At 58.2% G+C, this 12745-nt stretch overlaps 1 protein-coding gene across 2 annotated transcripts in view; it reads right to left on the bottom strand.

The window, feature by feature from the left end:
- The window catches only part of Sdk2 (sidekick cell adhesion molecule 2), a 218777-nt gene that overhangs the window by 63909 nt on the left and 142123 nt on the right, over positions 1-12745 (bottom strand). For both annotated transcript variants that reach the window (XM_048366286.1, XM_048366287.1), the window contains exons 6-12: positions 9582-9693; positions 8324-8514; positions 8149-8232; positions 6223-6417; positions 5222-5338; positions 3469-3636; positions 1929-2031 (exon numbers count right to left, since the gene is read on the bottom strand). In XM_048366286.1, the coding sequence (XP_048222243.1) occupies positions 1929-2031; positions 3469-3636; positions 5222-5338; positions 6223-6417; positions 8149-8232; positions 8324-8514; positions 9582-9693 (970 nt within the window). The remainder of the gene's footprint in view (positions 1-1928; positions 2032-3468; positions 3637-5221; positions 5339-6222; positions 6418-8148; positions 8233-8323; positions 8515-9581; positions 9694-12745) is intronic.

Consider the following 12745-nt stretch of genomic DNA (forward strand, 5'->3'; position numbering starts at 1 on the left):
GAGGGGTTACAGCTTCATATGTAAGGCAAGTACATTTCTTATCCAACTTGTTACCTCCTCCTTCATTTTCCCCCTTTCCCCCCTCCCTTTCCTCTCCCCTCCTCCTCCCTCCCTCCTCCCCCCCCTAATAAACTACTCAGAAATAGCTCAAATAGTAGAACTCTAGCCTTGAGCAAAAGAGCTCAGGGATAGCATCCAGGGCCTGATTTCAAGCCCCATTTCTGACAAAAAAAAAAAAAAAGAAAGAAAAGTGTTACTGAACAGCTTTTTCTTTTCTTTTTTTCTTTTTTTTTTTTTTTGGTTGCTATATAGTTTTTCAATTCACAGAGCTAAAAGTGTAGCGCTGCATATTTCCAGTCTCAGGCTCACAGCAGTGAGTCCTGGGTTCTCTCCCAGGACCCGTTCACACTTAGGATATTAATTTTTTTTTTTTTTTTTTTAAGAAACAAGCCCAGGATGAACCATAATCTGTTTCATCCGCCACCGGCAGATAAATCAGGGCTCCTATTTACATTTGGGTTGGCAGGTGGCAATTTTCCTAAAGGTCAACGTTGAATGAGAGTTATTTTTCAATGTGTGTGTGTGGGGGGAGAAGCCTGTTCTCTGAAAGCCAGTGTTGGTCAAACCCTAGGGTCCATTATGAAACCTGTAGTGTGGTCAGTTTGTCTGTAGTGTGGCCCGCACACTAACCTCCTCTCAGTGACCACCAGATGGCGCCCCAGGACCTGACTGCCTCTGGCAGCCAGGGAGAGGCCATCTCTCCAAGAGGCCCAACAGCCCTTCCAGCCCCAATGCCAGGGGTACTGCTCACTGGCTGGAGCAGCACACAGTGGGCATCTCCACCTCTAAGCAAGTTATATTTGTTCCGTGGCCTTCTGGAACTCATGGGCATGAACCAGGGGACACTACCCTCCCAACGCCTTTCTTCATGGGGTAGGGTGGGGTGTGGGGTCCGGATGTCCCTACCTAAGCTTGGACACATGCTGGCATTTACACCTTTCTTGGCACCCGCATTGCCATCCTGAGTGTAACTGAGTTCCTGGGGGCCAGGTCCTGTGCTCAGGTCTCAGGTCTCCCATGGGTAGGGGGGTGGGTGTCCTCAGCTTGGGTACTTTGCCCTGCCGTACCCCTCTTGGAGGGTCGTCCCCCTGGGATCAGCTTCTGCCTCAGCCCCCAGGGGACAGGACAGTCTTCTAGGAATATTAACATAAGACCCGAAGACCCATTCACATGATTTACCACAGGGTCCAAACCGTGAAGAAGTCACAGCCACGTCTCAGGCCGCAGAGAGCAACCGGGAGACTCCGTCCTGAAGACCATTCTGGCTTCTCTCCCTTCTTCCTTCTTTCCTTCCTCTTTCTCCTCATTTCCTTAAATCCCTTTCTCATTTATAGTCTCCTCTTGGCCTTCCTCAACTCATCCCCAAGTAGCTTAGCCCTCAGGCGTTTATTTTATTTTTATTATTATTTTTTATCAGTCCTGGGGCTTGAACTCGGGGCCTGGGTGCTGTTTCTGAGCTCTTTCGCTCAAGGCTAGCACTCTACCACATTGAGCCTGAGAACCACTTCCGGTTTTCTGGTGGTTCATTGGAGATCTGGTAGTTCATGGGATCTTCTCAGCCTGGGCTGGCTTCAAACTTCAGATCTCAGCCTCTTGGGTAGCTAGGCTTACAGGCATGAGCCACTGGTGCCCGGCTTAGGTATTTGTTTAGTTAGCACCCTTGGCATCCTGTCAGCCCTGCTCCTGACCCCAAGGGTGAGGCCAGGACCCGGTGGCCACACCTACCTCCCAGTGGCCACACCCACTTTCCCGTGGCCACACCCACCTCCCCGTGGCCACACCCACCTCCCTGTGCAGTGGCTGCCAGTCAGCCTGACACCTGCTACTCTTCTAGCTCTGCCTCCCCTCTTGTCTGGAGCCATGAGTACCTGATGGTCACGCGGGGGTCGTGGGTCACTCCGCACACCATGGAGGCCTGTGTCCCTTTGATGACACTCTGGTCCTGGGGGGGCTTGGTGATGCGAGTCCGAGCTGCAAGACAGCGTGGTGAACAGGAGGTGGCCCGAGGAGTCTGGGTGGGTGGGAGGGACATGTCCTCCGTGATTCAGGCCATGTGCCCGGTTCTGCTGAATACGGACCAGAGCAGAGGCCAGCAAGGCATGGCTAGCGCAGGGAAGGCCCTGTAATCGGAGCTACTCAGAGGCTGAGACCTGGAGGAGGCAGGTTTGAAGCCAGCCTGGGAGGAAGGGTCTGCGAGACTCCACGTCTGATCAGCAATCCAAATGCCAGGGCGATCAGGGGTGATCAGAAAAGCTGAGCGAGAGCACGAGGCCCCGCGTGTAAGCCTCAGTGCCAGCACACATATAAACACAGGAGAAGCCAGGCACGGTGGCTCACCCCTGTGGTTCTAGCTACTCAGAAGGCTGAGATCTGAGGATCACAGGTCAAAGCCAGCTTGGGCAGGGACAACACCCTGAGTTCAAGCCTCAGGACTGGCACACACACACACACACACACACACACTCAAGCAAACCAACCAAGAAAAATAAAAGAAACCAGTCCAGGTGCTGGCGGCTCACGCTTGGAATCCTAGCTACTCAGTAGGCTGAGACCTGAACATCATGGTTCGAGGCACCGCAGGCTGAAAAGTCTGTGAGGATCTTATGTCCAGTGAAGTAGCAAAACCTCTGGAAGTGGAAGGGGTGGCTTAAGGGGTAGAGTGCCAGCCTTGAGCTTTTAAAACAGCCGAGTGAACTCCAAGCATGAGACCCCGAGTTCAAGGCCCAGTACCAACATTTAAAAAAAAAAAAAAAGGGAAAACTCCAGAAGGATTTCAAAGCACCAGGTGCCTCTGTGCAGAGACTCATCGCCCAGAAATGAGGGGATGTAAGGGACAGAGACAGAGAATGCAGACGATGGCTAGAGCCAGCCGCCAGACCCAGCTGGGTCAGCGGCTTTGACCCAGGTCCCTGGGCTCAGCCTGGACCGGGGGTGGGGGGGGGGAGACCCCAGGCCCCTCAAGCAAGACAAGCACCTCATTCCAGGTCTGTTGCGTAAACACTCTCCTCCTTGCCTGCCTGTGGGGTGGCGTCCTGTCTCTGGCTTCCCTGCAGCACGGAACTTTCTAGAGTAGTGGTGACAGGGGCCATCTGGCCCACAAAGCCAAAAATATTTACTAGCTGGCCTTTTGCAGGAAAAAAAAAATTGCTGATTCCTATTCTACAATAAACCAAGTCAGCTCTGCGGGCCACCCCCGCTCTTTCTGTTGGCTCCCAAGTGCTCCAGGGCTCTCTACCCCCTTGCTTGGCTGGTGGTCCCCTCTTTGGATGAATTTGTCACTGTCCCCCCTGATTGGAAGAGCCCTGCCTGGTACGGGTGAGGCTGGTGTCCTGTGTTCCCAGCACCCCGGGGAACAGCAGAGCCCCCCTCCCCCCCCAGCCCCGCTGAGCCCCTAGCCACGAGACTCACCCCACACCACCAGGTCTGCGGAGGCCTCGTCCACCCCGCGGGAGTTGGTGGCCAGGCAGGTGTAGGTGCCCGCGTCCGAGATGTGCGTGGGGCTGACCAGCAGGCTGCCCGACTCCAGCAGCGTGAAGCGGGGCAGCTGCACCGAGCCGCTGGCCAAGATGCGCTCCCCTGCGGAGACATGGGGGTGGGGGGGTCAGGCCCCTGCTCCCCCAGGCTCCCCTGCTCCCCAACACCACAGGTCCTCCAGACAACCCTGCTCCTCCTGACATCCTCATTTCTCCAGACACCCCAGCCTCCTGACCACCCCTCCCCCCGCCGCCACCGCCGGAGGTCAGAGGGCAGTGGCAGCAGCCAGGACCAGCCTGGCCCCGGGGGGAGGGAGGGGGGAGGCAGCCTGGTGAGGAGAGGGGATGATGGGTGTCCTGTGGTAGGACAGGACAGGAAGGGACGAGAGGGGACGGGACAGGGAAGAAAGTCGCCTCCTGGGGAGCCGGGACACTGATGGGAGAGTGAGAGAAAGAGGGAAGAAGCCTAAGAGACACAGAGAGACGGAGGCGGAGGGCAAGAGAGATGCACAGAGACCCAGAGAGGAAGACACAGACAAGGAGGGAAACCGAGGCAGAGACAAAGGAAGGGAGTGAGGGAGAGACAGACAGAGGTGAAGGGAGGGAGAAAGACACAAGGGGGTGGAGAGAGCACGCTGGAGACACAGAGAGGTACACCAAGAAGGGGGAGGAGGGAGAGAGGGAGAGAGGGAGGGGGGGGAGAGAGAGAGAGAGAGAGAGAGAGAGAGAGAGAGAGAGAGAGAGAGAGAGAGAGGCAGGGCAGAGCTGGAGCTCTTGGCCCGTTGGGGGGGATGCTGAGTTGAGGCTGGTGGTGGTGGTGGTGGTGGTGGGGTGTGCGGGTGGCGATGGGGGCTCAGATGGGTGGAGGAAGCACCCAGGGCAATGGGGGGGGAGGGGAGTGCTGGTCAGCTGCCTGCAGCCCTGAGCTGCCCCGGGGAGGAGGGACTGACTCCTATGGATAATCCCCCCAATAATGCCCGTCGCCACAGTCGTCATGAGGTGCCCCAGGCACAGGGCAAGGCCTCCACATGCACGTTGCCAGCCAGGCTCCCTGCCCCTCTGAGGGGCCCCAGTCCACGAGTCTCCCCAATCCCTCAAGCGTGATGCACGCCTCACGCCTAGAATCCCAGCTACCGGGGGAGGCCGGGATCAGGAGGATGGTGGTTCAAGGCCGGCTGAGAACCTCTCCCCGCCACCCCATCTCAACCAATAGCTGAGCGTGGTAGCACAGGTCCGTCCTCCCCGCAGTTCCACTCGGCCCTGCGCCATCTCCATAGAGAAAAGCTGGGCACGGGGGCCACGGGCTGACTGTCATCCCAGTGACCCCAGGGGGCAAAGAAATAGGAAGGCTGAGTTGTAAACAGGAGGCTCGCGGTCAGCCAGAGGGAAAGGCGAGATGCCATCCTGAGAGTAAAACCAGAGCAAAAGGGGCTAGAGGTGTGGTTCAAGTGGTAGAGCAGCTGCCTGGCAAGTATGGAGCCCTGAGTGCAAACCTGAGAACAACAACGACACCCCCCCTTCCTCCGAGGACACGGGCGGGTCTTGGAAGATGCAGAGCCGGGCCTGGAGCCCAGGAAAGCAGCCCGCAGCCCAGCCTTCTCCACGGCACTGGGGGAACCCCAGGGCCGGCTCCGGAGCTTCGTGTAGACCCTCATGCCGCCTGCCCCCCCAATGCCCATTCCATCTACCTTTCTGCCAGGTGATTGCCGGCCGGGGGGCCCCCGAAGTCTCACACACCAGGACCACCGACATGCCATCGATCACTGTGCTGTCCAGGGGACCCCTGGTGATGTTGGGGGCGATACCTACAGACAGACAGACAGACACAGAGAGAGAATAGGTTCTCTTAGTTATATCCAGGAAGCTCCAGTCAGCAGGCCAGGGGCCGCGCGTCCACAAAGGGACCATGTCCTCCCTACCCCTTCCCTGGGGTCCCGAGAGCACTCTGGGTCCCGGGAGCACTCAGGCAGGGAGGGGTGCCAGCCTAAGCCTGGGTTCCTGGGCCTCTCTCCATTCAGGGGGAACCCCAGGACGCAGAGAGCAACTCACACCCCCAGGGACAGAGGTGAGGTGGGGGGTTGGGCTCATCCTTGAGACTCTGACTTAAAGGCCTAGCACCAGTTCTCTACTCTGGAAACCTGAAGTGCTGTCCCCATGGGGCGGAGTTGACTGAGCCCTCTTCAGGACCCACGGGCAGCCCCAGAGGAGTGGGGCCCTGGTTTTAGTCTCTCTCTCCTTCTTCCCTCCCTGCCTCCCACCCTCCCTCCCTGCTTCCCTCCCCTTCCTTCCTTCCTTCCACTGGTCATGGGGCTTGAACTCAGGGCCTGGGCGCTGTCCCTGAGCTCTCTCTGCTTAAGGCTAGTGCTCCACCACTTTGAGCTACTGCACTACTTCCGTTTTTCTGGTGGCCCACTGGAGGTAAGAGTTGCATGGATTCTCCTGCCCTGGCTGGCTTTGAACTGTGATCCTCAGATTGCAGCCTCCCCAGTAGCTAGCTAGGATTGCAGGCGTGAGCCACCAGCCCCTAGCTTAGCGCTCCGTTTGTTTCTTACAGAGGCGGAGGGCCGCCAGGGGCCAGGTCCTGGGGACACAGCTCTGTGGGCGTGACCGACTGGCGCGGCCCAGGGCCGGGGCACTGGGGATCTGACCTGGGCAGTGGCCGTCAGGCTCAAGCATGGAACCCACTTACTGGTGACAGCCAGGTAGGTGGAGGTCTGCACCTCACCGGCCGCGTTGCGGGCGAAGCACTGGAACATTCCGGTGTCATCAGGCACCAGGCCGCTGATCTGCAGGCCGCCGTCGCCCCGCTGCCGGAAGCGGCTCAGTTTCTCCACTTCCACCACCGCTGCGTCCTTGTACCAGGTGATGGAGGGGGGTGGCACACCTGGGGGGTGGTGGAGCCGTGGACCACCCTCAGCCACCGCCTCCCTTCCCGGCCCCACGTGTGCCAGGGACAGCCTGCAGGGTTCTGCTTTCTAGAACCTCCTCACAAGGAATGTGACTCAGTTTGGGTTGTAGCCGGAACGCCATGCACTGAAAGACCTGAGATCGGTTTACCTCGGAACTGCTGGGTTGGACACAGAGTAAGATGAATTCATTAACTAATTAATTAGTGCTGGTCCTGCCTGGGGTTTGAACTCAGCACCTCTGCCTTGCTAGGCAGGTGCTCTGTTAGGGATCCGCACCTCCGTCCCTACTTGGCACTGGATATTTTCAGGATGGAGTCTGGCTTCCTGTGCGGGAAGCGCCTGGACCTCAGTCTGTCTGTGTGAGGCCTCTGGTGCTCCCAAACTGTTCTGACCACAGAACCCGTGGTGGGGAACAGGCAGAGGGGCCATGGTGCCACGGGAGGCCCCTGGCATGGGCTTCCCCTGGGGGTTGTAACAGAGGTGGACGGGACTCTTGGTCCTTGAGCCTGGCCCCAGCCCGCCTCCCCCGGGTCTCTGTGCAAATGTGACTTCCCCGTAAATCCTCCCAATGGCAGAGGGGCACCCCGCAACTCCAGCCCTTCCTTCCCCCAAACCCTGCCTCCTCCTCCCTGTACCCTCCCACTGAGAGGTCAGGGGAGGCGGAGTGTCATTCCTCCCAGGAACCCAGGCTGGGTCTCGCCATAGATGGTGCGTGGTCACGTAACTGGCAGCCTCTCTCGTTCTGAGTGGTGCATAATGAAGAAGGCATCTCCCGACCCCCGGCGCTTTCCATGAGATGAAAGCAGTCATCTTAATTTGACGGTGGCTTTGCTCATCGGCTTTGCATGAACGCAACGTTCTAAGCTGGATGCTATGGCCCATGCCTGTATTCCTCGCCTCTCAGGAGGCTGAGCTTTGAGACTCGAGGTTTGAAGCCAGCCTGGACAGACCCAAATCCGGAGATAAGAATCTCCAATTGGCCGGCAAAATGCCACACTGGTGGCGTGGCTCAAGGGGGTAAAGCACCGTTTGTGAGTACAAAAGTTAAGCAAAAGTTTGAAGGCTCCAGGTTCAAGCCTAGATATTGGACACACACACACACACACACACACACAGACACACACACACACACACACACACACTCAATGAAAAGAAAATGTAAGTGCTAAACGAGGAGGGATTTGGCTCTGGTTTATTCTTCCTCCCTGGCTCCCGGAGCAGCAATAGAGGCACAAGGACCATTCACCGTGAGCGAGGGCCTGCTTGTCTTCTTCGGTGGGGCCTCCGCAGGTGTGGGCCATGCTGTTGCTCCTCTTACCCAGGCTGCATTTCCCCTGCCTGCCTTCCCTGCCCAGGGGAGTCTAAGGAGGGACGCCGGGATGGGAACAAGCAACGCTTCCCCACGCCTGTGGCCGGGACGCGATACACCCAGGCCTCCAGTGACCGGCAGTTTGGGCTCGTCACCTGTCCCGAAATGACGGCCATTTGGGGGCGCATTTGTAACCCTCATGTCGTGGGCTGATTCCTAGCCTGAGATGACAGTCATCTGTTGCTTTCCTGGGCCTTCTGATGTCGGACGTCCGCAGTGCGGCCTGGCCTGCCCCGTGAGGTGGGGTTTGCAGATATGAGGACAGGGCTGGGGAGGGGTGGGGGCTGAGGGCCGGGGGGGGGGTGTCCTCGACCCCTCACCCCTGCCTCCACGGTACCTTTGGCCCGGCAGGGGATGTCCACCACCTTCTCCATCTCCGCGGTGACGTGTCTCTCGGGCTCCTTGGTGAACTGCGGCGGCTCTGCGGGGGAGGGGTGGGAGGGGGCGGGGATCAGAGCCGTGCTCCCCGCCATCTAGCCACCCAGATCCCCACCCCCCGTCCCCCACCTCACCCAGCACGGAGAGGTAGGCGCCCCTGGCCGCGGGGCGCACGCTGCTGCTCCTGAGCACCGCCTCGCACTCGTAGTAGCCGGCGTCGCTGACGGTGGGGTTGGCGATGGTGAGCCGGCGGTTGAAGTCGCTGACGCCGCTGGAGACCGGCACCCCGTCCTTCTTCCACACCACCTGCAGCTTGATCAGGGGTCTTCGGGAAGGGATGGGGGGGGGGTGGAGCGGTCCGTACAAGGCCATGGAGGGGTGGGGCGGGCGCAGGAAGGAACGGCGGGCGGAGATGGCTGGTCCCGTTCCTGGCGCCTACCCCATTTCTTGGGTGTAAACTCTGGGGCAGGTTCCTAAAGGGCTCTGGGCCTCAGTTTCCCCACCTGTAAAGCAAGGGAACTGCACCTGCTTTGTGTGTGGTGGGGGGGGGAGGGGAAGTGTACTAATGCAGTGTGCTGGGAACCCGGCCCGGATGCCCTCCTCTAATCTCCCTGGGGGCCAGGTCTCCCTCTGCTCATGGGAGAGGAGGTAGGCGACCACAGGAATGTCACATACGAAAATCTGGAGACAGGGGCTGGGGATATGGCCTAGTGGCAAGAGCGCTTGCCTTGTATACATGAAGCCCTGGGTTCGATTCCCCAGCACCACATATACAGAAAACAGCCAGAAGTGGTGCTGTGGCTCAAGTGGCAGAGTGCTAGCCTTGAGCAAAAAAGAAGCCAGGGACAGTGCTCAGGCTCTGAGGCCAAGGCCCAGGACTGGCAAAAAAAAATAAATAAATAAAAATAAAATCTGGAGACAGGAAGCAAGGGTGGACAGATAGACCCCCTCCCCCCAGTTTTCAGAGGGCAAGGGCTAGGCCTAGAATCCCAGCCTCCCCAACCCCGGCGGCGCTGTGTCTGCGCAGTGGGGCCTGGGCTGGAGCCTCCTCTGCAGGACTTCCCAGCCTGCTCTCCGTGGAGTGTGTGTTCAAAAACCTTGGCACAGGCGCCCGCTTCCCAGGACCCCTGGGCTGGAGGCGACCTGGATCCTCACCTGACCCCCCTCGGGCAACAGCGGTGGCTGTCTGTGAGGCACTTGGGCGGGTCAGGTCAGGCGGTGTCTGGGCTCAGATGGGGGACTGTGCCCAGGGCAGGGCAGGGCAGGGCGCGAGGGCCTTGCATCTCGGCTCTGCGCATGGCCAGCGGGGGGGGGGGGGGACTGTGGGAGGGTGGCTTGCCCTCTCTGGTCAGTGGAGAGGGGCGACCCCTGCACTGCACCATCGTCACCCACCTGGCATTGGCCACACACTCCAAGGTCACCTCCGAGGTCCCGGTCACCACGCTGGTGTTCTTGGGTGGGACGATGATGGTTGGCGCAATGGGGTCGGCAGGACCCCCGATGTCTGTGGAGAGGTCAGGGGTCAGCTGGCGTTTGAGACCAGAAACCTCATCCTTGCCTGGCCAGAGGGTGCCATGCTTTGTCCTTGTGGGGTGAAGGCAGTGGCCGTGGGCTGGCCCCAGCACCGAACCTCGGGACACTGAGGACCCAGGGCCCTCACCTCCCCCTATCCTCTGCTCCTGGGGCCCCAGCTCAGCCCTTCCCTCATCATCTGTCCTTCCAGGGCTTCCTCTCTGCCTCAGTTTACCTTGCCTTTAATGATCTCACTGTCTCCTACCAGAGTGCAAACTCTCCAGAGTGAGCAGTCCGTGTCCCCTCTCCCTAATTCATGTCCATTGCTTATTCTTCCCTGCGAGGAGAAGGACATTGAGACGCGGACACCAGAGGCGAAGTCATGTGGAGACAGGGGAAGAGGAAAGCAAGCAAGGAAGGAGGGAGGGAGGGAGGAACAAGGGAAAGAGGGAAGGAGGGAAAGAAGAAAAGAACAAAGGAAGGAAGAAGGGAAGGAAGGAAAAAAGAAGCAAAGGAGAAATAAATGAAGGAAGAAGGAAAGAGGAAGGAAGAAATGAGGAAGGAAGGAAGGAGGAAAGGAAGGAAGCAGGAAGGAAGAAGAAATACAAGGAAGCAAGGAAGGGGGAAGGAAGTTCCTGGACTGTTCACACTGAGGTGTTCCCGCGTCCTTTGTCTCACCCTTGCTATTTTTGGGTTGTTGTTTGTTTGTGCCAGTACTGGGATTTGAACTCAAGGTCAGGCACTATCCTGAAACTGCTGCTGCAGCTTCACTTCTGGCTTCTTGGTGGTTCGCTGGGGATCAGAGTCTCGTGGACTTTGCTGTCTGGGCAGGCTTCCAACTGTGGTCCTCAGCTCTCAGCCTCCTGAGTCTCTAGGATGACAGGCGGGAGCCCCCGGCTCCTGGCTCATCCTTGCATTCTCTAAGAGGCCTCAGGTTCTTATCTTTGCGGCCCACAGCGGTGACCCGGTATTGGCAGAAACTTCGATATTCGCTGTACACTTGCTCCATCGCTCGTAAAAATACAACCTACAAGGACTTTTTCCTCTCACGACCAATCTATCCAGTTGGCCACTTTCCCAGAGACCCTGGAGGCAGTGAGCCACGGTGGCCCGCGTGGCGCTGGGGTGACAGCAATGAGATGTCTTCTCGGGGGGCTGGGGAGGGGGCTGGCTGCAGCCCCACGCCCACTCCGGGGTCCCTCCCCCCCACCTGTCAATCTTGGGCGTGTTTCCTAGCTGGACCCTGGGCATTATTAGAAAAGGCTCAGGAAGAATAAGAATAAAATGCAAAAATAAAGTAAAATGAAGGCGCCAAGAAAAGAAGCATATAAAGTAGAATAATTGCAACAATATAAAGCCTCATGTAGGTGCCATAAAGAGCGATCGGATTGAAAGCTGCTGATATAGCTGCACCCATAAAACTGTGCTCTAAGTTGTTTATTACGTGCCGGCCGCGCAGGTACCATGGGCCAGATTAATGGGGCACAAGGAGGAGACAGACAGAGCCCCAGCCGGAGCGCGCTCCGCTCCACCAGGTAAACAGCCATCTCTGGATGCAGGAGAGCAGCCATGAAGGGATGAGGGCAGTCTCCGGGGTTCTGGCTGTCTCATTGGCTCAGGGCAGCATAGAGGGGAGGGAGACACCTGCTCCAAGTCTCCTGGGTCAGTCCCAGGGGGCCATTGGCCGGGCTGGGGGTGGGGTGGGGACACCAGGGCTGGGGAATCTGTATCCAGGGAGGGAGGCTCTGGGGTTCAGAGTGGTTCTCTGTCCTCCGTGTCCTGGGGGCAGGGGTGGGGTGAATTGGGCGAGATGACTTCATTCTACCGAGCCTCTGTGTTCTCAGGTCCAGAATGAGCTGGGTTGCCTGTGGTCCACACCTGTCATCCTAGCCGTGCAGGGGGCTGAGAGCTGGAGGACCGCAGCCCAAAAAGCCAGCTGGTGTAGAAAAGTCCATGAGAGTCTGACTTGAATTAAACAACAGAAAAGCTGGACTGGAGGCCGGGCTCAAGTGGTAGAGCATGAGCCACGACTGAAAAAGCTGAGTGAGGCCCTGAGTTGAAGCCTTGGTACAGTCAGTCAGACAGACAGACACGACAGCTACACAGAACTATGTGGACTCAATCTCTTGTTTAACAAATCTTTCTTGGGCCAGTGCTTGGCCTATGACAGGAATTTGGGGGTCCCCCTGCCCCCTTCCTCCACCAAAATAGCAGGGTCTGTGTTCAAGGGGGATGTTCTATGGATGCTCACACCTTCAATGACTTAAGGATACAGGGGGTGCAGAAGGAGAGCGCTTAAGTGGGGTGGCTCACCTGGTTTGGGGTGAGTGCTAAGTGCCCAGTACACAGTAGGTGCTCAATAAATGGCAGCCCTTCTCCTCAGGGCTGTCGGCCCAGGCTGGAGAGAGCTGTCCCCATCTCCCTGGGCCCAGGGATGGATCTCAGGGCTACTGAGACACGGACGGGGGACGTGGAGCGGCCTTCCAGAAACCGGCTCTCCCCCTCCTGAGCCTGAGTGTGGTGGTCTGGTGCGGTGAGAGAACCCCGGGTTCCACTCCTGAGATTCTTTTGTGTGCCATTACTGGGTCTTGAACTGAGGACCTCGCATTCCCACTTAGCTTTGCCATCGAAGGATGATGGTGCTCTACCCCTTGAGCCACAGCCCCGCTTTGGGCTTTTTGTTGGTTAATTGGAAATAAGAGTCTCACGGACTCGTCTGCCCAGGCTGGCTTTGAACTTCCATCCTGAGATCTCGGTCTCCTGAGTAGCTAGGATTACAGATATGAGCTCCCAGCCTTGGATAATATCCCATCAGTCCTCGGGACTGCTGCGGAGAGGAGACTGGGCGGGGGTGGGGTGGGGGACGGATCCAGAGCTGAGGGCTAACACTTGAGGAGGTCACTCAGCCTGAGTCCCAGTGCGGCATTGGGGGTGAACAGTATGGCCGGGGAGATGGGGACTGAAAGCTCAGCTCTGCAAATCACAGGTAACCCAGGCAAGGAAGAGGTATGTTCCAGGAGAGCCACAGGGACTGGGGCCCTGGG

The sequence above is a fragment of the Perognathus longimembris genome, chromosome 17, assembly GCF_023159225.1.
Source record: "Perognathus longimembris pacificus isolate PPM17 chromosome 17, ASM2315922v1, whole genome shotgun sequence".
In the NCBI taxonomy this organism is placed as follows: domain Eukaryota; kingdom Metazoa; phylum Chordata; class Mammalia; order Rodentia; family Heteromyidae; genus Perognathus; species Perognathus longimembris.